General features: G+C 46.3%; 1 protein-coding gene across 4 annotated transcripts in view; it reads left to right on the top strand.

Annotated features, from left to right (window-relative positions):
• Nucleotides 1–23,839, top strand: part of TACC1 (transforming acidic coiled-coil containing protein 1) — a 270,095-nt gene that overhangs the window by 212,704 nt on the left and 33,552 nt on the right. For 3 of the 4 annotated variants that reach the window (XM_063931611.1, XM_063931610.1, XM_063931612.1), the window contains exons 4-6: nt 6,206–6,266; nt 18,228–18,387; nt 18,660–18,706. In XM_063931611.1, coding sequence (XP_063787681.1) covers nt 6,206–6,266; nt 18,228–18,387; nt 18,660–18,706 — 268 coding nt within the window. The remainder of the gene's footprint in view (nt 1–6,205; nt 6,267–18,227; nt 18,388–18,659; nt 18,707–23,839) is intronic. The other variant, XM_063931613.1, reaches the window with a different exon arrangement.

The following is a 23,839-nucleotide window of genomic DNA, read 5'->3' as shown; positions in this document are numbered from 1 at the left end:
ATGCTGGAGGATGTTGCAGGCGGCAGAACGTTCTCCTTGGCGTCTCCAGACTCTGTCACGTCTGTCACATGTGCTCAGTGAGAACCTGCTTTCATCTGTGAAGAGCACAGGGCGCCAGTGGTGAATTTGCCAATCTTGGTGTTCTCTGGCAAATGCCAAACGTCCTGCACGGTGTTGGGCTGTAAGCACAACCCCCACCTGTGGACGTCGGGCCCTCATACAACCCTCATGGAGTCTGTTTCTGATCGTTTGAGTAGACACATGCACATTTGTGGCTTGCTGGAGGTCATTTTGCAGGGCTCTGGCAGTGCTCCTCCTGTTCCTCCTTGCACAAAGGCGGAGGTAGCGGTCCTGCTGCTGGGTTGTTGCCCTCCTACGGTTTCCTCCACGTCTCCTGATGTACTGGCCTGTCTCCTGGTAGCGCCTCCATGCTCTGGACACTACGCTGACAGACACAGCAAACCTTCTTGCCACAGCTCGCATTGATGTGCCATCCTGGATGAGCTGCACTACCTGAGCCACTAGATCCTGGATGAGCGGCACTACCATGCTACCACTAGAGTGAAAGCACCACCAACTTTCAAAAGTGACCAAAACATCAGCCAGAAAGCATAGGAGCTGAGAAGTGGTCTGTGGTCACCACCTGCAGAACAACTCCTTTATTGGGGGTGTCTTGCTAATTGCCTATAATTTCCACCTATTGTCTATTCCATTTGCACAACAGCATGTGAAATTGATTGTCAATCAGTGTTGCTTCCTAAGAGGACAGTTTGATTTCCCAGAAGTGTGATTGACTTGGAGTTACATTGTGTTGTTTAAGTGTTCCCTTTTATTTTTTTGAGCAGTGTGTATGTGTATGTGTGTGTGTGTGTGTGTATGTATGTGTATGTGTGTGTGTGTGTGTGTATATGTATATATATATATATATATATATATATATATATATATTAGGGATGAGCGGATTCGGTTTTACTCGGTTCTCAAAACGCCATCTTATTGGCTATCCAAAACACGTGACATCCGTGAGCCAATAAGATGCCGTTTTGAGAACCGAATAAAACCGAATCCGCTCATCACTAATATATATTTATATATATATTTTTTCTGAAAGCCAGCACAGGGCTTCCTAAGAGGTGAACACTGTATTACATGCGGTGGTGTAACAAGTCGTCTAGGAGCCCCATTGCAAATATTAGCCTGTCCCCCTCTCTGCATTGTTTTTTCTTCCTTTTTTTTATTTTATTTCTTAACTTTTTCATGTGATTTAGAACCATTACGCAGGTTTCTGGTTATGGCAGTAGATTCCCAGGGGCAGATGTACTAAGCCTTGGAGAGTGATAAAGTACCAGCCAGTCAGCTTTTATCTGCCATGTTACAGGCGGTGTTTGAAACATTTTGGGAGCTGATTGGTTGGTACTTTATCTCTCCAAGCTTTGATAAATCTCCCCCATGGGGTCTTATCCCATATTTGCCTACTTTTTTTATCCTCCTGTGGGAGAGTCCCGGAGTGGAGATGCAGCTGACGGCTCTGGGGACGGTCTCTCCACATCAGTCCCTGTCACTGCAAATTGCAGAGATTTGTGGGGAGGGGGTGGGGCTACAAGGCTGTGATTTGCATAATTTTAGCCCTGCCACCTCCCTACGGACCCAGGAGTGACCATATTATCTCCCCACCCTGCCCATTTCACTAGGTGGTGGGTGGGATACGGGAGAACTTCTCGGGGTGGACTACCTAAAATTCTGGAGTCTTTCGCACCTTCTTGGAGAGTAGGCAAGTATGCCTTTTCCTGAGATGCATGTTGGTCCGAATGTGAATGGATTGCGCATTGAATGCTAATGCAACTATTATTAGCCCTTATTTATATGGTTTCACAGGGGTCTGCAACTCCTTACAGAATATGTAAACAGAAACCGTATGGGGAAAAAAAACAAGAAAAAGGATATTTACAGTACAGACCATTGCAAGACATGGACAAGGTTTCCAAACATTGCTATGTTGGCAGTCAAAGAGTTTGCTCCCAGCGCTATTCAATACAGCGACGAGTGACCCTCAATTGTCGGGAATTCTTCTCTCATCCCCGGGGGATGAGAGAAGAAACCCGACAAAAGTGCTGCCGCGCGGCCGGCACGAGGCTGATTCTGTCGGGAATCAGCATTGCGCCGGGGAGTTAAGTCGGAGAATGCCCGTTCTCCTGACAATTCAACCTGTTTAGTCGGCGAGAACGGGCCATCGCCGACTTAACTGGAGCTGAATTGAATAGCGCCGGGAGCTAATTCCCGGCGCTATTCAACTGTCGCTGAATAGAATCAGTGGGGCGGATGATGAGCCTTTTCTAATGGAATAGGTATATACTGTACAGTATATGGTGTTATGGGACTGTATATACTTACTATGGGGCTATATCGTATGGTTGGCATGGGAATGTGTGTGTTAGACATTGGGCTGTATATGGTTAGCATATGGCTTTAACACGCAGTTGGGTCTAACTGCACAGTGGGCCTAATTCAGAGTTGATCACAGCAGCAAATTTGTTAGCAGTTGGGCAAAACCAAATGCACTGCAGGGGGGGGCAGATATAACATGTGCAGAGAGAGTTAGAATTGGGTGTGGTGTGTTCAAACTGAAATCTAAATTGCAGTGTAAAAATAAAGCAGCTAGTATTTACCCTACACAGAAACAAAATAACCCACCCAAATCTAACTGTTTCTGCACATGTTATATCTGCCCCCCCCCCCCCTGCTGTGCACATGGTTTTGCCCAACTGCTAACAAATTTGTTGCTGCGATCAACTCTGAATTACCCCCAATATTCCTTAGTTGCCATACAGCGCTATCCGCATTCCTAAGCAGCGATCACGCATGAAGTGTATCCTTTATCAGCGTAGCTAAATAGTCCTATTGAAACCTGTGGGATTTACCATTGCAAAAGTGACATAGGCCCTCATTCCGAGTTGTTCGCTCGCTGCTAATTTTAGCAGAATTGCTAATAGGCTAAAATCCGGCAGTTCTGCGTATGCATCTCAGGGTGCACGCGCTAAGCAAATTGACACAAAACTATGCTATTTTACTCACAGGCGAACTAAGCTTTTCAATCGCTCTGCTGATTGACAGAAAGTGGGAGTTTCTGGGCGGAAACTGGCCGTTTTCAGGGAGTGTGCTAAAAAACGCAGGCGTGCCAGGTAAAAACGCAGGAGTGTCTGGAGAAACGGAGGAGTGGCTGTTTGGACGCTGGGCGTGTTTGTGACGTCAAACCAGGAGCTAAACGGACTGAGGTGATCGCAATCTAGGAGTAGGTCTGGAGCTACTCAGAAACTGCAAGGAAATTGCTTTCGTTAGCAATTCTGCTAATATTAGCAGAATTGCTAATCTTTCGTTAGCAATTGCTAATCTTTCGTTAGCAATTCTGCTATGCTAAAATACACTCCCAGAGGGCGGCAGCTTTGTGTTTGCATTTCTGCTAAAAGTAGCTAGCGAGCGAACAACTCGGAATGAGGGACATAATGCAGCGTTTGGTCTGCCGTCTTAGTGGACCTGGCCAGCACTTGTGCACTAATCAGATAGGATCCAAATTATATTTTCGGATGGAGAACCTTATCTGGCCTGGCTCCTGCTAACATCCTCTTAGATGTTACACTTGTGAATTCGGTTTCCTATATAGCTTTGCTGCTTTTAGGAGGTGAAGCACACTGACATGCTTGGCTGCCCAGTTTACTGACACTAAAGAAATGATGGTAATAAGTGAAATAAGCCACACTGGAAAATAATGCTGCTCAGTGCAGCTTGGAGACTTGTTCCCATTGTCTGTGACATTTCACATTCCCTTTGCAGTAGCCATTGTAACTACAAGGCTAGGAATTCCAGCAATGTGTATTGATCCCACATCAAAGTCCTTGTCCCATCATTGAGGATTTAATAGGGTCATAGTGTTCTACCCAGCAATAGTGATCTCCTTCCTGTATCCAGGAACCAGTGTCCTTTTTTTATGGAAACTAACTTTAAAAAAAATAAAACAAAACACTGGATTGTAGTTTAGAGTGTTATAAACTAAGAAATTAAAGGGCAGACTAGAAGGGCCAGTGGTTCTTTATGTATAATATGCCTCCCTCATGTAATATGACTCGCTACCCTAATATAACCAACTCCCACCCTATCACTTTAATTTACATGGAAATATCCAGTAGCTCAGCTCTGATTTACATGCTGTACAGACACTGAAAGTTATTGTGTATACGCACCCAGGTTTACTTGTCATGGATCTCCATACCTAGATCACAGCATCTGCAGTTGTGCAAAAAAAATAAAAAAAAATCACATTTAATCCTTATTGCATGTGTGACGCAAGTCATTGCTTCAAATTTGTTTTATTCAACAATTTACTCTCAACATAATTTTTTCATTTCCATGACTTAAAGGGTAAGTCCACTCATATGTTATTGCCTCGTTAAAATAATCATGCGTGGTGCTACAGTTTAGTGTGAATATCTCCTGGCACTTGAAATTGGATCATTGCTGTAAATTGCCTGTTAAAATCTCAGACACACAGTGGCGATGCCACTTGATAGGTTGGGAATAGCACACAGAACGGAATATCTCCATGGTTACATATATTATGTCCGTTTTGTTTGTTTATTTTCTTGCCCCATGGTTTCAAATTTTGCCTAAGAAGATCTGTTGTTCACAACCTATCAGTCAAATGGCAGTAACAGAGTATTTCTGACTTTTCAAGAGGCAATTTCATGCAAAAATCCTAATCCAAGTATCGGGAGTATTTCTTCTCCTTTTTTTTATTTTTTTATTTCATTAATACTCCAGTAACTTAATGTTCTTATGCATTTCTATTACATTTCCGAGCTGTTAGCACTAGAATAGAAAGTTAAACATTTTCACTATGACATTTTCTGTTTTGTTTTGCCAACATAGGGATAGGGGAGTTCAGTCTGTCTTTAGTGGTTTTCAAACAGCAAACATACATTTGTAGAATCCTATTAGTTCTTGGCTTTTAACAAAAATAGTAAGGATAGAAAAGTTTTAAAACTAATGTATTGGTTATCTCTTCTGGATAACGAATTCCACAAACCAGCTGCATGTAATCTGCCAAAGTTCTCCAGAGAAGCCCTTAATCTGTTAATGCAAACCTTGGGAAATGCAGATCTTAAGTCCCTGTCCTGTGGAAGATTTCTTCTTTTATTCTTCTTTAGATCTGTAATCACTCAGATTTTTCAGAATTTTTGCACACACTTGGATTATTACCTACCTTAATAACCTTTTCTTATACAGGATGTCCGTTAGTCAGCTTTTTACTGTTGATTGATATTGACCGGTATTCCAGAGTGGACAGTAAATGGGAATAACACAGATGTGTAAAATGCTGAGTGCGTGTTGCTGCTCTCCCATCCTCCCCTACAACTTCTATGACTGGGTTTATGCAAACAACTACAAAGTATCGTTTAATCCAGTGGTTCTGAAACTGTGTGCCGTGGCTCCCTGGGGTGCCTCAGTACACTCGCAGGGGTGCCCTGGGTTGGTGGTCCAGGACCAATTAAAATTATTTATGGTCAATGTAATAGGCAAAACCAGTGCTAGTGGCTGTCAATCATAAAATATATGGACAAACTGAAGCAAATCGTGTCCATCACCACACAATTGACCCTAAGGATGACACGAACACAATTTACTAAATGTATTATTTCTTTCTAAATTTCTCATTTAGAAACTTTTGCCTAGGGGTGCTGGGGTAAAAAAATTCTGATACTCTAGGGCGCCGTGATTCAAAAAGTTTGAGAACCACTGGTTTACTCATGGTTTTGGAAGTACTGGACGGAATGTGATGCAGTAGTGCTGGAACCAGGGGACTGAGGCTACGGGGGGTACCCAGAGAACACCAAGTAGGCAGTTATAAAGGAGACGTACCCAACTGCATGAAAGTGATCTAAATTATTTATTAATTGTCTGTATTTCTGTGTAGAATTTACAAATTACCATCCCTCTATCCCTTCTTATTATATCATAGCTTCCCCCTGTCATGCGTTCATTCCTGTGTTGGTGCACTCGCTGTTCCTGGATAAATGTTGTCACTTGCACTATACTGTATCCTGTAGCATGCCGGAACGTGTATAACTACCTGAGGTGGTCTTCTGTGTATTCTGACTCGTCACAAGGCCATGCATTCAGTAAATGTGCTAAACACATACTGTTCTTCTCCTAGGAACAGCTGCAAAGTGCAGAGCTATGAAGGATCAAGTCTTGTGCTGGACGTCTGCACTCAGGTGAGCAAACCAAATTACTTGCGGCTCCTTTAACTTCGTTGCACACTTTAGTCTGTTCATCTACCAATGTAATTACTCCTCACGCCATCTCCCTTGCAGTTGCATCACACTCTCTTGTGTCCCTCGCACCCGCTGCCTTGTAATCCTCTTTGACTCTGCCCTACGCTTCAATCCACGCATCCAATCCCTCTCTTAGGGGTCTATTTACTAAGCCTTGGATGGAGATAAAGTCGCCGGAGATAAAGTACCAGCCAATCGGCTCCTAACTGCTATGTCACAGGCTGTGTTTGAAAAATGTCAGTTAGGAGCTGATTGGCTGGTACTTTGGGGTATATGCAATTCCCGGCGAATCGCGGCAAATTATCGCCGTTTTTTAATTCGACACAATTCGACAGGTGAATTCCGGCAGGTGGCTGCCGGAATTCACCATATTCAATGAAAAACGGATTCGACATTCCCGCGGGCGAAAAACGGCCGATTTTGCCGGATTTTGCCGCGATTTTAAAAAACGGGAAAAAACGGGAAAAAATGGCGTGGGGTCCCCCCTCCAAAGCATAACCAGCCTCTGGCTCTTCGAGCTGGTCCTGGTTCTAAAAATGCACGGGAAAAATTGACAAGGGATCCCCCGTATTTTTAAAACCAGCACCGGGCTCTGCGCCTGGTGCAAAAAATACGGGGGACAAAACGAGCAGGGGTCCCCCGTATTTTTCACACCAGCATCGGGCTCCACTAGCTGGACAGATAATGCCACAGCCGGGGGTCACTTTTATGCCGTGCCCTGCGGCCGTGGCATTAAATATCCAACTAGTCACCCCTAGCTGGGGGAGTGGGGACCCCTTCAATCAAGGGGTCCCCCCCCCCCCAGCCACCCAAGGGCCAGGGGTGAAGCCCGAGGCTGTTCCCCCCCATCCATTGGCTGCGGATGGGAGGCTGATAGCCTTGAGTAAAATGACAGAATATTGTTTTTTCCAGAAGAACTGCAAGTCTCAGCAAGCCTCCCCCGCAAGCTGGTACTTGGAGAACCACAAGTACCAGCATGCGGGAGAAAAACGGGCCCGCTGGTACCTGTAGTTCTACTGGAAAAAAAATACCCAAATAAAAACAGTACACAGACACCGTGACAAGTAAAACTTTATTACATACTGCCGACACACACATACTTACCTATGTTCACACGCCGACATCGGTCCTCTTCTCCATGTAGAATCCACGGATACCTGAAAAGAAAAGTTCAATATACTCACCTCAACCAGGGTCCAGAGATAAATCCACGGACTTGGCAAAAAAAGAAAACGAACACCGATCCACCGGACTGAAAGGGGTCCCATGCTGACACATGAGACCCCTTACCCCGAATACCGGGACATCACGTGACTCTTGTCACTGAAGTCCCTTCAGCCAATCAGGAAGCGCTACTTCCGTGGCGCTCACCTGATTGGCTGTGCACTGTCTGAGCTGTCAGACAGCGCATCGCAAAGCCGCTCCATTAGTTTCAATGGTGGGAACTTTGCCGTCAGCGGAGGGGTTACCCGCGGTCAGCCGCTGACCAGCGGGTGACCTCACCGCTAGCCGCTAAGTTCCCACCATTGAATATAATGGACGGAGCTGTGCGATGCGCTGTCTGAGTTCAGACAGCGCACAGCCAATCAGGTGAGCGCAACGAAGTTGCGCTTCCTGATTGGCTTTAGAGACCTTTGTGTGACAGCTGTCACTGACAGGTCTCATTCGGGGTAAGGGGTCTCATGTGTCAGCATGGGACCCCTTTCAGTCCGGTGGTCCGTGTGTCCGTTTTCTTTTTTTGCCAAGTCCGTGGATTTATCTCTGGACCCTGGCTGAGGTGAGTATATTGATCTTTTCTTTTCAGGTATCCGTGGATTCTACATGGAGAAGAGGACCGATGTCGGCGTGTGAACATAGGTAAGTATGTGTGTGTCGGCAGTGTGTAATAAAGTTTTACTTGTCACGGTGTGTGTGTCCTGTTTTTATTTGGGTATTTTTTTCCCCAGTAGAACTACAGGTACCAGCGGGCCCGTTTTTCTCCCGCATGCTGGTACTTGTGGTTCTCCAAGTACCAGCTTGCGGGGGAGGCTTGCTGGGACTTGTAGTTCTTCTGGAAAAAACAATATTCTATCATTTTACTCAAGGCTATCAGCCTCCCATCCGCAGCCCTTGGATGGGGGGGACAGCCTCGGGCTTCACCCCTGGCCCTTGGGTGGCTGGGGGGGGGGGACCCCTTGATTGAAGGGGTCCCCACTCCCCCAGGGTACCCCGGCCAGGGGTGACTAGTTGGATATTTAATGCCACGGCCGCAGGGCACGGCATAAAAGTGACCCCCGGCTGTGGCATTATCTGTCCAGCTAGTGGAGCCCGATGCTGGTGTGAAAAATACGGGGGACCCCTGCTCGTTTTGTCCCCCGTATTTTTTGCACCAGCACCAGGCGCAGAGCCCGGTGCTGGTTTTAAAAATACGGGGGATCCGCTGTCAATTTTTCTCCCGGATTTTTAGAACCAGGACCAGCTCGAAGAGCCCGAGGCTGGTTATGCTTTGGAGGGGGGACCCCACGCCATTTTTTTCAGGGATTTTACCATTCCATCTAAAAAAATATATATATATTTTTAAAAATATATAAATAATACTTGTGCCTCCAAAAAAGACAAACCAAGTACCTAATCCCTTCTAATATAAATAGATCTGCTATTCCCAAAAAAAAAAACACAAAAAAAAACATGTTTAAATTTTTTTTATTTGTTTTCACCCTCCAAAGTGTGGCGGATTGAAAATGACGAATTTGCTGTCTAAAAGCACTGCTGTCGAATTTCCAAACTTGAATTGAATATGCTTTTGTCGAATTGCAGCACTTGTATCATTGCAGAAAAGTCGAATTTGCAAAAAGTCGAATTTCAAAAAGTCGAATTTTGAAAGTCCGTTTTGACGGAAAGCACTGAATTGCATTGACGAATTTTTTTTTTTTTTTTGGCGAAAATGACCCGAAATTTTACAATTTCGGGAATTCGACCGCAATTGCATATACCCCTTTATCTCCATCCACTTTATCTCAGTCCAAGTCTTAGTAAATAGACCCTTCTTGTTGCCAGAATATCTTGTCTTAATATTGCCAGAAAGTCCTTTCTCACTCAGGACTTAACCAAAACTCTGGTCCATGCTCTCATCATGTCCCTTGTATATTCCAGCCTCTTCCTTCACCTCACCCTCCTTTCCCAACTACAGTTTGTCCTGAATACAGTGTTGAGGTTTTCCTATTCAGTTCAAGCCACTCAGCCTCACATACAATGCCCTCATCAACATTTCTTCTTCATGCATCTCTGGCCTCATCACTAGATAGCCCGATCTGTCCACTCTGACCTGCATCTTTCTTCTCACAACCATCTCCCACTCCAGCCTACAGGTCTTCTCCCATGTTGCGCGCTACCTTTTGAACTTCCTGCCTCCCCCAGGCTCTCCAGTCTTTATCACTCATTCACTATTGCTTACCCAACTCGCTCCTTGATCACCCCTTTCTCTAACGTCCTAGTGGATGCTGGGGACTCCGTCAGGACCATGGGGAATAGCGGCTCCGCAGGAGACAGGGCACAAAAGTAAAAGCTTTAGGATCAGGTGGTGTGCACTGGCTCCTCCCCCTATGACCCTCCTCCAAGCCTCAGTTAGATTTTTGTGCCCGGCCGAGAAGGGTGCAATCTAGGTGGCTCTCCTAAAGAGCTGCTTAGAGTAAAAGTTTTGTTAGGTTTTTTATTTTCAGTGAGTCCTGCTGGCAACAGGCTCACTGCATCGAGGGACTTAGGGGAGAGAAGTGAACTCACCTGCGTGCAGGATGGATTGGCTTCTTAGGCTACTGGACACCATTAGCTCCAGAGGGAGTCGGAACACAGGTCTCACCCTGGGGTTCGTCCCGGAGCCGCGCCGCCGACCCCCTTGCAGATGCCGAAAAATGAAGAGGTCCAGAAACCGGCGGCAGAAGACTTTTCAGTCTTCATAAGGTAGCGCACAGCACTGCAGCTGTGCGCCATTGTTGTCAGCACACTTCATAACAGCGGTCACTGAGGGTGCAGGGTGCTGGGGGGGGCGCCCTGGGCAGCAATGATAGTACCTTATTCTGGCTAAAAATACATCACATATAGCCCCTGGGGGCTATATGGATGTATTTAACCCCTGCCAGGTCTCAGAAAAACGGGAGAAGAAGCCCGCCGAAAAGGGGGCAGGGCCTATTCTCCTCAGCACACCGCCATTTTCCCTCACAGAAATGCTGGTGGGAAGGCTCCCAGGCTCTCCCCTGCACTGCACTACAGAAACAGGGTTAAAACAGAGAGGGGGGGCACTGATTTGGCGATATGACTACATATATTAAAATGCTAAAAGGGAAAAGCACTTATATAAAGGTTGTCCCTGTATAATTATAGCGTTTTTGGTGTGTGCTGGCAAACTCTCCCTCTGTCTCCCCAAAGGGCTAGTGGGTCCTGTCCTCTATCAGAGCATTCCCTGTGTGTGTGCTGTGTGTCGGTACGTGTGTGTCGACATGTATGAGGACGATGTTGGGAGGCGGAGCAAATTGCCTGTAATGGTGATGTCACTCTCTAGGGAGTCGACACCGGAATAGATAGCTTATTTAAGGAATTACGTGATAATGTCAACACGCTGCAAGTCGGTTGACGACATGAGACGACCGGCAAACATATTAGTATCTGTCCAGGCGTCTAAAACACCGTCAGGGACGTTATAATGCCCATTTTACCTCAGTCGGTCGACACAGACACGGACACTGACTCCAGTGTCGACGGTGAAGAAACAAACGTATTTTCCTTTAGGGCCACACGTTACTTGTTAAGGGCAATGAAGGAGGTGTTACATATTTCTGATACTACAAGTACCACAAAAAAGGGTATTATGTGGGGTGTGGAAAAACTACCTATAGTTTTTCCTGAATCAGATAAATTAAATGAAGTGTGTGATGAGGCGCGGGGTTCCCCCGATAGAAAATTATTGGCGGTATACCCTTTCCCGCCAGAAGTTAGGGCGCGTTGGGAAACACCCCTTAGGGTGGATAAGGCGCTCACACGCTTATCAAAACAAGTGGCGGTACCGTCTCCAGATACGGCCGCCCTCAAGGAGCCAGCTGATAGGAGGCTGGAAAATATCCTAAAAAGTATATACACACATACTGGTGTTATACTGCGACCAGCGATCGCCTCAGCCTGGATGTGCAGCGCGGGGGTGGCTTGGTCGGATTCCCTGACTGAAAATATTGATACCCTTGACAGGGACAGTATTTTATTTACTATAGAGCATTTAAAGAATGCATTTCTATATATGCGAGATGCACAGAGGGATATTTGCACTCTGGCATCAAGAGTAAGTGCGATGTCCATGTCGGCCAAAAGATGTTTATGGACACGACAGTGGTCAGGTGATGCAGATTCCAAACGGCACAAAGATGTATTGCCATATAAAGGGGAGGAGTTATTTGGGGTCGGTCCATCGGACCTGGTGGCCACGGCAACTGCTGGGAAATCCACCGTTTTTACCCCAAGTCACATCTATGCAGAAAAAGACACCGTCTTTTCAGCCTCAGTCCTTTCGTCCCCATAAGCATATCTGCCCAGGGATAGAGGAAAGGGAAGAAGACTGCAGCAGGCAGCCCATTCCCAGGAACAGAAGCCTTCCACCGCTTCTGCCAAGTTCTCAGCATGACGCTGGAGCCGTACAGGACCCCTGGATCCTACATGTAGTATCCCAGGGGTACAGATTGGAAAGTCGAGACGTTTCCCCTCGCAGGTTCCTGAAGTCTGCTTTACCAACGTCTCCCTCCGACAGGGAGGCAGTATTGGAAACAATTCACAAGCTGTATTCCCAGCAGGTGATAATCAAAGTACCCCTCCTACAACAAGGAAAGGGGTATTATTCCACACTATATTGTGGTACTGAAACCAGAAGGCTCGGTGAGACCTATTCTAAATCTGAAATATTTGAACACTTACAAAGGTTCAAATCAAGATGGAGTCACTCAGAGCAGTGATAGCGAACCAGGAAGAAGGGGACTATATGGTGTCCCGGGACATCAGGGATGCTTACCTCCATGTCCCAATTTGCCCTTCTCACCAAGGGTATCTCAGGTTCGTGGTACAGAACTGTCACTATCAGTTTCAGACGCTGCCGTTTGGATTGTCCACGGCACTCCGGGTCTTTACCAAGGTAATGCCCGAAATGATGATTCTTCTTCGAAGAAAATGGACGACCTCCTGATAAGAGCAAGGTCCAGAGAACAGTTGGAGGTCGGAGTAGCACTATCTCAAGTAGTTCTACGACAGCACGGGTGGATTCTAAATATTCCAAAACCGCAGTTGTTTCCGACGACACGTCTGCTGTTCCTAGGGATGATTCTGGACACAGTCCAGAAAAAGGTGTTTCTCCCGGAGGAGAAAGCCAGGGAGTTATCCGAGCTAGTCAGGAACCTCCTAAAACCAGGAAAAGTGTCAGTGCATCATTGCACAAGAGTCCTGGGAAAAATGGTGGCTTATTACGAAGCGATTCCATTCGGCAGATTCCACGCAAGAACTTTTCAGTGGGATCTGCTGGACAAATGGTCCGGATCGCATCTTCAGATGCATCAGCGGATAACCCTATCTCCAAGGACAAGGGTGTCTCTCCTGTGGTGGTTACAGAGTGCTCATCTTCTAGAGGGCCGCAGATTCGGCATTCAGGATTGGATGCTGGTGACCACGGAGGCCAGCCTGAGAGGCTGGGGAGCAGTCACACAGGGAAAAAATTTCCAGGGAGTGTGATCAAGTCTGGAGACTTTTCTCCACATAAATATACTGGAGCTAAGGGCAATTTATAATGCTCTAAGCTTAGCAAGACCTCTGCTTCAAGGTCAGCCGGTATTGATCCAGTGGGACAACATCACGGCAGTCGCCCACGTAAACAGGGCGGCACAAGAAGCAGGAGGGCAATGGCAAAAACTGCAAGGATTTTTCGCTGGGCGGAAAATCATGTGATAGCACTGTCAGCAGTGTTCATTCCGGGAGTGGACAACTGGGAAGCAGACTTCCTCAGCAGGCACGACCTCCACCCGGGAGAGTGGGGACTTCATCGGGAAGTTTTCCACATGATTGTAAACCGTTGGGAAAGACCAAAGGTGTACATGATGGCGTCCCGCCTGAACAAAAAACTGGACAGGCATTGCGCCAGGTCAAGAGACTTTCAGGCAATAGCTGTGGACGTTCTGGTAACACCGTGGGCGTACCAGTCGGTGTATGTGTTTCCTCCTCTGCTTCTCATACCCAAGGTATTGAGAATTATAAGACGTAGAGGAGTAAGAACTATACTCGTGGCTCCGGATTGGCCAAGAAGGACTTGGTACCCGGAACTTCAAGAGATACTCACAGAGGACTCATGACCTCTGCCGCTAAGAAGGGACTTGCTTCAGCACGTACCATGTCTGTTCCAAGACTTACCGCGGCTGCGTTTGACGGCATGGCGTTGAACGCCGGATCCTAAGGGAAAAAGGCATTCCGGAAGAGGTCATTCCTACCCTGGTCAAAGCTAGGAAGGACGTGACCGCACAACATTATCACCACATGTGGCGAAAATATGTTGCGTGGTGTGAGGCCAGGAAGGCTCCACGAAGAAATTTCAACTCGGTCGATTCCTGCATTTCCTGCAAACAGGAGTGTCTATGGGCCTCAGATTGGGGTCCATTAAGGTTCAAATTTCGGCCCTGTCGATTTTCTTCCAGAAAGAATTGGCTTCAGTTCCTGAAGTCCAGAAGTTTGTCAAGGGAGTACTGCATATACAACCCCCTTTTGTGCCTCCAGTGGCACTGTGGGATCTCAACGTAGTGCTGGGATTCCTCAAATCACATTGGTTTAAACCGCTCAAATCTGTGGATTTGAAATATCTCACATGGAAAGTGACCATGATGTTGGCCCTGGCCTCGGCCAGGCGAGTGTCAGAATTGGCGGCTTTGTCTCACAAAAGCCCATATCTGATTGTCCATTCGGACAGGGCAGAGCTGCGGACTCGTCCCCAGTTTCTCCCTAAGGTGGTGTCAGCGTTTCACCTGACCCAGCTTATTGTGGTACCTGCGGCTACTAGGGACTTGGAGGACTCCAAGTTGCTAGATGTTGTCAGGGCCCTGAAAATATCGGTTTCCAGGACGGCTGGAGTCAGGAAAACTGACTTGCTGTTATCCTGTATGCACCCAAAAAACTGGGCGCTCTTGCTTCTAAGCAGACGATTGCTAGTTGGATGTGTAGTACAATTCAGCTTGCACATTCTGTGGCAGGCCTGCCACAGCCAAAATATGTAAATGCCCATTCCACAAGGAAGGTGGGCTCATCCTGGGCGGCTGCCTGAGGGGTCTCGGCATTACAACTCTGCCGAGCAGCTACGTGGTCGGGGGGAGAACTCGTTTGTAAAATTCTACAAATTTGATACCCTGGCTAAAGAGGACCTGGAGTTCTCTCATTCGGTGCTGCAGAGTCATCCGCACTCTCCCGCCCGTTTGGGAGCTTTGGTATAATCCCCATGGTCCTGACGGAGTCCCCAGCATCCACTAGGACGTTAGAGAAAATAAGATTTTACTTACCGATAAATCTATTTCTCGTAGTCCGTAGTGGATGCTGGGCGCCCATCCCAAGTGCGGATTGTCTGCAATACTTGTACATAGTTATTGTTACAAAAATCGGGTTATTGTTGTTGTGAGCCATCTTTTCAGAGGCTCCTTCTGTTATCATGCTGTTAACTGGGTTCAGATCACAGGTTGTACAGTGTGATTGGTGTGGCTGGTATGAGTCTTACCCGGGATTCAAAATCCTTCCTTATTGTGTACGCTCGTCCGGGCACAGTATCCTAACTGAGGCTTGGAGGAGGGTCATAGGGGGAGGAGCCAGTGCACACCACCTGATCCTAAAGCTTTTACTTTTGTGCCCTGTCTCCTGCGGAGCCGCTATTCCCCATGGTCCTGACGGAGTCCCCAGCATCCACTACGGACTACGAGAAATAGATTTATCGGTAAGTAAAATCTTATTTTTGTTTGCTCCTCTGGTCATGCTCACTAGTGTCTCCTTTGGTCCTACTCTTTCTGTCACCCCCCCCCCCCCCCCCCCCCACACACACACACACACACACACCCTCTCTCTATGTGGGGACTCCTTGGAGAGAGATAAAGTACTATTACAGACTATGCTAGAAAAGTTAATTGGTTGGTACTTTATCACTCTCCATTTGCTCTCTCCAAGATTTGATAAATCTCCCCCTATAGTATGCAAGCTCTCACAAGTATGTACCTCTCTAACCTATGTCTCCTTTTTGTCTACCTCACATTTACTTATGAAGTCTATATTTTCTGTTTGTTATTATTTGTAGTAATTTATTCTAATGTGATTGTTATCATTTTCCGTTTTATTTGTGCGTTTTTCTTTGTACTTGTGTATGCACGCCTTTATTTTGCCTTTTGTGCTTATTTGTTTATTTGCATCTACATGATTTGAACAGTGATGTATTTTACGGCTTAGAAATTTAGTTTATACACAGATACATCTATACCCAAATTGCGCAAAATAGCCCTGTTTGGCACACCACGGACTTTGCGGCTAAGCTGCACCATGTGTCTCACCTCAGACTTCTTCACATAATATGCATCTTATTCGCATTACCAATGCAACAAAATAACAATGCAGGGTACCCAGGGTGCCGGAGCAGACCGTGCATGCAGCTGCTATGTGCGACTCGGACACTTTCCTGGCTACAACAGGCAAAAGAGGGAGGCCCGATATGACTGAGCCGCGCCGTGCCTCGCGCCACACATTGTTGAGCTTAATTTGCAGCTTTATACCAATTCCTTTGTGCCAGAAACCAAATGTTAAATGCCTGGAACACTGTGAGCTTCTTTGGATGTGGCTATGGTGTGAATTTTGGAAAAAGTACAAATGTCTGTGAATCGCTACATGTGGTGGAGTGCCTTAGTCGTGCCGCCTGGCCCAAACAGGATGCTTTATATTTCTGGTACGTGGTGTTTATCTGTCACAGGCCTGTCTCACTGATGCGTATTGAAGTGTGTGTAAAGGCCCGTACACACTGGTCGATATATCGGGCGTTCTCTTGAACGGCCGATATATCGCGGGACCGTCGGCCAGTGTGTACGGCCGATACGTCTATGAACTCCGTCGTTCACAGACGTATCGCGTCGGCCGCGCAGCACAGCTGACGGCCAATATATCTACCGATATATTGGCGCGTCACTGTACCGCCCATACACATGCTGCGGCCGGCGGTGATTGACAGCTGAACTGGGCGGGCGTGTACACACGCCCGCCCAGTTCATGACGTCAGTCCCCGACGGATCGGGCAGTGTGTATGCTTAACACACTGCCCGATCCGTCCATAGATATATCTGCAGATCAATTGATCTGCAGATATATCTATGGTGTGTACCCCCCTTAAGTCAGACTATCTCCGCTTTTAGATTTGAACAGATCGGTACTGTCCCGGTCACCAGCATGTGTTCTGCTGATAGCCATTCTGCCCCAGCACAGCTAAATCTGTACTCTCTTGGCCTAACTGGCTACTGATTGGTTGTGATTTGATAGCGACAACACAATAGTCCATTTGTGCAAACTTTGCTTGTATTAAATAGCTGTAACTGACACTGCTGGTAAGCATCAGAGCCTTGCCACCTCTTCTTTTCCCACTAGTCCTCAATTTACAACTTCTAGGACAGGTCATATAGTGTGATTGAGAATATAATATATATTGTAGAAACAAAAAGTAATTAAGTACATAAAATATATGTGATTTAATATAAGTCGCATAATATGTGCCAGTCTTGTTATTTTTATGATGAACATATTAAACGTACAGTGGTGGATTGAATATATTTCTGTACACTCCTGATCATGGTTTAAAGTAACCAAAAACACATTACTGTATTTACTTTAACAGCTTTAAAATAGATTTTGTGCGTATAAATTTTAATATTCTGCACTTCTCTGTCCGCTGCCCAGCATACAGTGACAGGGCCTTTATTTTAACTACTACTCATTCTCCATACTCTAATGTAAAAATACCTCCCACGTATGTAATGTTCTCTCTTTCAGCCTAATTTTCTGCCAGAGCAGGTAGACCACAGCTTCCTCTCACAGCCACTAGACTGCGCCTCATACTGTCCCAACATCAGATGTAAGGTGGCGGGGCTGGCAGAGACATGGACAAGTTGGCGATGAATTTCAGCTGCTGATGTGGCCTTTACGCACACAGAAATCTGATCACACTACGCACCTCAGTGTGTGACCATGTCTCCGCCAGCCTCACCTTCTTACATCTGGTTTTGGGAAAGTGTTTATTTATTATTATTTATTAACAGTTTCTTATATAGCGCAGCATATTCCGTTGCGCTTTACAATTAGAACAACAGTAATAGAACAAAACTGGGTAAAAACAGACAGACATAGAGGTAGGAAGGCTGACTGATATGAGGGGCAGTCTAATGGCCGTGAGAAGAAGTCGTGATCCGCCTGCTCTGGCCTGGCAGGAAATTAGCATGAAATAGAAAATTGTTACCTTACTTATTGAACCACCCTCATATAGAACACAGGCAACCACTGGCATCAGGCCTAAAATCTGTTCCAGGACAGGAAAATAAATTAATGAAGATTATGAGTAAGAAAAGATGTAAACATTTTTAGATGAAATTGCAAGGTTAATGTAGAGAAAGTTATCACTACATTTTGTCATCGCTCCGATGTGTAAGATAAGATGTTAGATACACTTGGACTCTGCTGTGCAATCCATTTTGGATTTCATTTTGACTTGACACCTCTACTCATGAAATCCTGCAATGTGTGCATTAAACTTATTCTTATTAGAGTGACCCGAAATGACTCTATATAAATAATTCATGTGTCGGCCTGCTATTCTAAATTCACAGTTAGTTCTCATTTTGCCTATAGCAAGAGGATGCTTCTCCTAGCATTGAGAAGAGAGAGGGCCATGCTACAGATGAGGAGAAGCTGGCATCTGTACCAGCCCCCAAACAGACTGGCACAGACATCAAGTGTTCACAAGAGGAAGAGCAGGAGTTTTTTGAGTGCCCCAATGACTCCATGTCAGGTGCGTACAGTGCTCTTAGCCAGAGACTTTGGGGGATATTTACGAAGCAGTAAAAACAGTGGAGAAGTTGCCCATGGCAACCAATCAGCATTGACATAACATTTATAATGTGCATACTTCAAAAATATACAGAGCAGCTGATTGGTTGGCATGGGTAACTTCTCCACTGGCTCACTTCTCCACTTTTATCACTGCTTAGTAAATGTCCCCCAAATTTGTGTAGTTGTGTAAATATCACTACTTCTAATAATCAGTTAACTGTTTATTTACAGGCCCAGGAAAGCCGCTAGCCGTGGATAGCCCTGCCCCTGCCTCCCCTGTGAGTACATGAATGTAAAGTGTTCTCACATATTTCCTAGACTTTTACAAATTTAGTACTGAAGGGCATAAATTGCTGGATCCAAGTTACTAGGAACATGATATAATCTTTTGAGAATGTCAGTATTGGGTTCACACATTTCATCCATGAAAATATAGAGTATTGAGTAAAGGACACATTATAGTGTAATATAAGCGCACACAAGTTTGATAAACAATAGGTGTTTTACAAATAAATATAAATAAATATATATATATATATATATATATATATATATATATATATTATGATATAAAACACAGATAGCGATTGTAAGGATATAGTTAGACTTCAACGAACCCTGGGGTGCCCCTTTCTGTCCAAAAGTAGTACATGGACACTGAACACATCCATCCATATGAGCTTGAGTTACAAAGGCCAAAATGTGTGTCACGTCACAACTTGGAGATGCGAGAGGGGTGGAGGGGGTCAATGATGCGTCTGCTGCAGGTCCGTATTGCAAATTGGTCCCATTAGACCCTGCCTCACAAAGGGGAGATGTTTCAAACCTTGGAGAGAGAGAAAGTGGAGAAGTTGCTCAAAATTACCAGTTGGCTCCTAACGGTCATTTCATAGACTCTGCTAGATAAATGGAAACATTGTTTATAAAAGGACATTTAGCAGCTGATCGGTTGCTTTGGGAAACTTCTCCACGTTATCTTTCTCCAAGGTGCTTGATGCATCTCTCCCAAAAATATTTTGTTACAGAGTTTATTTCAGTGGAGGACCAGAATTGTCACAAACCTCTGAATGAGTGTAGATGGATCAAGTGTACGTTTTATCAGCATAATAAATGAACTTAACACTAGATGCAAAATTAAAGACCTGTCACTGTCCGTATCTTACTGAGTGGATCCTATTGTCCTCCTGTGCAATGTATTTCAGAATAATCCATTTACAGGCAACGTAGAGGTGTGACAGTCTCCACAGTACAAATCTTGTTGTACAGTTAGTGGTATTTGCTCTGTTCTGCCTGGTGCAGCATGGGGTGACAACAGGAACAGAACGGGTGGAACAGGGGGAGAGAGATGAGAAGGTGCGGGAAGAGAGAGGGGGGAAAAATCACTGCACAATGGGGGTCATTCCGAGTTGATCGTAGCTGTGCTAAATTTAGCACAGCTACAATCATGTTTCCAGACATGCGGGGGGGACGCCCAGCACAGGGCTAGTCCGCCCCGCATGTCAGCGCCCCCCCCCTTCCCCCGCACAAGTACAAAAGCATCGCACAGCGGCGATGCTTTTGTTCTTGTGGAGTAACTCCCGGCCAGCGCAGCTCCTGCGGCTGGCCGGGAATTGATCGTCGCTGCTCCTGGTTGCAGCGGCTGCGTGTGACGTCATGCAGCCGCTGCGGCCCGCCCCCCACACACGGTCCGGCCATGCCTGCGTTGGTCGGACCGTGCCCCCATAATGGCAGCCAAACGCCGCCGTGCCGCCCCCACCCACCCAGCGACCGCCTCTGCCTGTCAATCAGGCAGAGGCGATCGCTAGGAAACGACGGCCTCTGTCCGTCTGCCATGCGCAGTTCCGACCCGATCGCTGCGATAAACTGCAGCGAGCGATCGGGTCGGAATGACCCCCAATAGCCAACAACCCTGCAAATGACTGGTCCGAAATACTAGTTTGTTGTTCAGCTGTTCCATTATCTAACAGCAGATGGCAGTAGAGGTCTGTGTTTAGCTTTGTGATACAGCTTTCTTTAATATTGTTTTTAGGTACCAGGTGTATGTGGTAAACTAAATTAATTTTTTTAAGCTGGGTACACACTGGAGCAACTGCTAATCGTACAGAATTTACCGACTATTTCCCTTGAGCCCATAACAAGCGATATTGATCGTACACACACTTCAATCTTGCAGTCGACCAAACGAGATATTGCAACGCTTGGTCGCTAGTGTTTTATTGTTACTCCTATACATACTAGAACAACCTCCATGCCACTCCGTTCTAGGGACAACCGTCTGTCATCCGGTTCACTGTACATACTGCACCATAGGCACAATATTGCTAGCGAGTTTGATGTGCAGCACGGACGACCAGTGGCATTCGCTAGCGGGAGCGTGCAATCATGCGTACACACTGAGCAATTTAGGGGTTATGATGTTACGAAACGGCATATCGGCCCTACATCGCTCCAGTGTGTACCCAGCTGTAGGTTGTTTCATGAGCAGATCATTCACATTTTTACATGTGACATTAGATATTAAAAAAAAAAAAATGTGGAGGAGAACTGCGATTGGCATATTTCACACAGAAGTAGCATCATTGGCTGATCTTGTGTTCCAGTGTAAAAATCCACTGACACCGCAACTAATCAGCAATTCGCTTTTATCTCTCTGGCACATGTTAGGTAATAAAGCAATTGTCTGGTTGTTATGATTTAGTTAATGTGGAACACCTAAATGCAGTGTTGGTAAGTCAGCCGTAGTGAGCGTTGACCATTGTCCAACAATCTGGTGATATTATCAGTGAACACAATGTAACCCAGATATGCTACAGTCAGATTTTGTTTTTGTTGGGGGTTTTTTTTTTTGCTTTTTAATTATATTTTATTACCACCCTGACTTTTTTCAGGTCCTATAATTGTACACACAAACTGCATATATAGTATCAGGTTACTTTCACCAGACACCAGTGACCATATTTAGCTGTTACGGAGACACAGTATATGTTCCTTAGAGAAACTACGGTATTCAGTGGGAATGTGATTGTTCTCTTCCAGCAAACATCAGTTGTGTGTGCACAGAGGAAAGTTGTGGAAGGTTGATTTATTTTACAGGAGTACGGAGGGGTAGATGTATTAAGCCTGGAGAAGTGATAAAGCAGTGATATGTTCAAGGTGATAACGCACCAACCAATCAGCTCTTAACTGTAATTTTGCATATTGGAGCTGATTGGCTGATGCGTTATCACCTTGCACTTATCACTGCTCTATCACTTCTCCAGGCTTAATATATCTGCCCCTGTATGCCTTATGAGCCAGGCAGCCATTGGGCATAATAAATGACTGGCACCATCTATTGGGAACCTGAGATCCCTTTGGTGAGTAGTTTGGTAAATGCAGACAAATGCTTCTGTGAGTCTCCGTTGTCACATTTTCTATTATAAACACAGTGCAGCAAATGGCAGGACTTTATAACCACTGTAACATAGCGCTGTTCAGTGAAAGCCAATGCTAGAGGACCATGTATTATTCTCCGGAGCTGGGGGAATCCTCACCTACTGCTAGAGACAGTGGACTGAGACTGGCAGACCTAGGTGCTTCCCAGGCCATGCTATGGCGCATACACCACATGGGATGGTGAAAGGAACCTTTTATTTTCTTTCTTTACTCCACTGTGCGATTGCCTCATATAATATTTAGGGGTTAGCCTGGTGGGCAAGTGCTAGCGTTGGATCATGAGCAGTGGCCCATCCTTAAAAGGTGTTTCTCTAACGTCCTAGAGGATGCTGGGACTCCGTAAGGACCATGGGGATAGATGGGCTCCGCAGGAGACATGGGCACTTTAAGAAAGACTTTGACTCTGGGTGTGCACTGGCTCCTCCCTCTATGCCCCTCCTCCAGACCTCAGTTTGATACTGTGCCCAGTGGAGACTGGGTGTATTTCAGGAGCTCTCCTGAGTTTCCTGTAAGAAAGCATTTTTGTTAGGTTTTTTTATTTTCAGGGAGCCTGCTGGCAACAGACTCCCTGCATCGTGGGACTGAGGAGAGAGAAACAGACCCACTTCTCTGAGTTCAGGGCTCTGTTTCTTAGGCTACTGGACACCATTAGCTCCAGAGGGATCGGTACGCAGGTCTCACCCTCGCCGTCCGTCCCAGAGCCGCGCCGCCGTCCTCCTCGCAGAGCCGGAAGAAAGAAGCCGGGTGAGTATGTGAGGAAAAGACCCATCTGAGGCGGCAGAAGACACTTGGATATTCACTGAGGTAACGCACAGCACTGCAGCTGTGCGCCATTGCTCCCCTTCACCTCACACACTACGGTCACTGTAAGGGTGCAGGGCGCAGGGGGGGGTGCCCTGGGCAGCAATATAAACCTCTCTTATGGCACAGAGGTATATATACATGTACAGCTGGGCACTGTACATGTATAAAAAGAGCCCCCGCCATGTATTGAAAAAATTGAGCGGGACAGAAGCCCGCCGCCGAGGGGGCGGGGCTTCTCCCTCAGCACTCACCAGCGCCATTTTTTCTCCACAGCACCGCTGAGAGGAAGCTCCCCGGACTCTCCCCTGCTTGACACACGGTGACAGAGGGTTTTAAAGTAGAGGGGGGGGCACATAATTGGCGCAGATGCATAAAACAGCGCTGCTAAGTAAACATTAATTTACTGTGTTATTCCTGGGTCATATAGCGCTGGGGTGTGTGCTGGCATCCTCTCTCTCTGTTTCTCCAAAGGGCCTGGTGGGGAACCTGTCTTCAGAAAAGAGCTTCACTGTGTATGTGTGGTGTGTCGGTACGTGTGTGTCGACATGTCTGAGGCTGAGGGCTCACCTAAGGAGGATGGGGAGTTTATGAATGTTAGGTCTCCGTTGGCGGTGCCGACGCCGGACTGGATGGATATGTGGAATGTTTTAAGTGCAAATGTTAATTTATTGCACAAAAGGCTAGACAAAGCCGAAGCTGGGGCACAGTCAGGGAGTCAACCCATGCCTGTCCCTATGTCGCCGGGACCTTCGGGGTCTCAGAAGCGCCCACTATCCCAAATAGTTGACACAGATACCGACACGGATTCAGACTCTGAGGTCTCCTTTCCCTCCTCACATGAGCTGAACGAAGTATGTGAAAAAGCATGGGAAACTCCAGACAAAAAACTGCAGATTCCTAAAAGGATCCTAACAGCGTATCCTTTCCCGTCGCAGGACAGGATACGGTGGGAATCCTCCCCTAGGGTGGACAAGGCCTTGACGCGCTTATCAAAAAAGATAGCGCTTCCATCCCAAGATACGGCTACCCTCAAGGATCCTGCTGACCGCAAGCAGGAGGTTACCCTGAAGTCCATTTACACACATTCTGGTACGTTACTCAGACCGGCTATTGCGTCGGCCTGGGTTTGTAGTGCTGTAGCAGCATGGACAGATTCCTTATCAACGGATATT

This window comes from Pseudophryne corroboree, chromosome 6 (genome assembly GCF_028390025.1).
Source record: "Pseudophryne corroboree isolate aPseCor3 chromosome 6, aPseCor3.hap2, whole genome shotgun sequence".
NCBI lineage: Eukaryota > Metazoa > Chordata > Amphibia > Anura > Myobatrachidae > Pseudophryne > Pseudophryne corroboree.
Note: the sequence above shows the minus strand (reverse complement) of the source record. Positions and strands in the feature narration are given on the sequence as shown.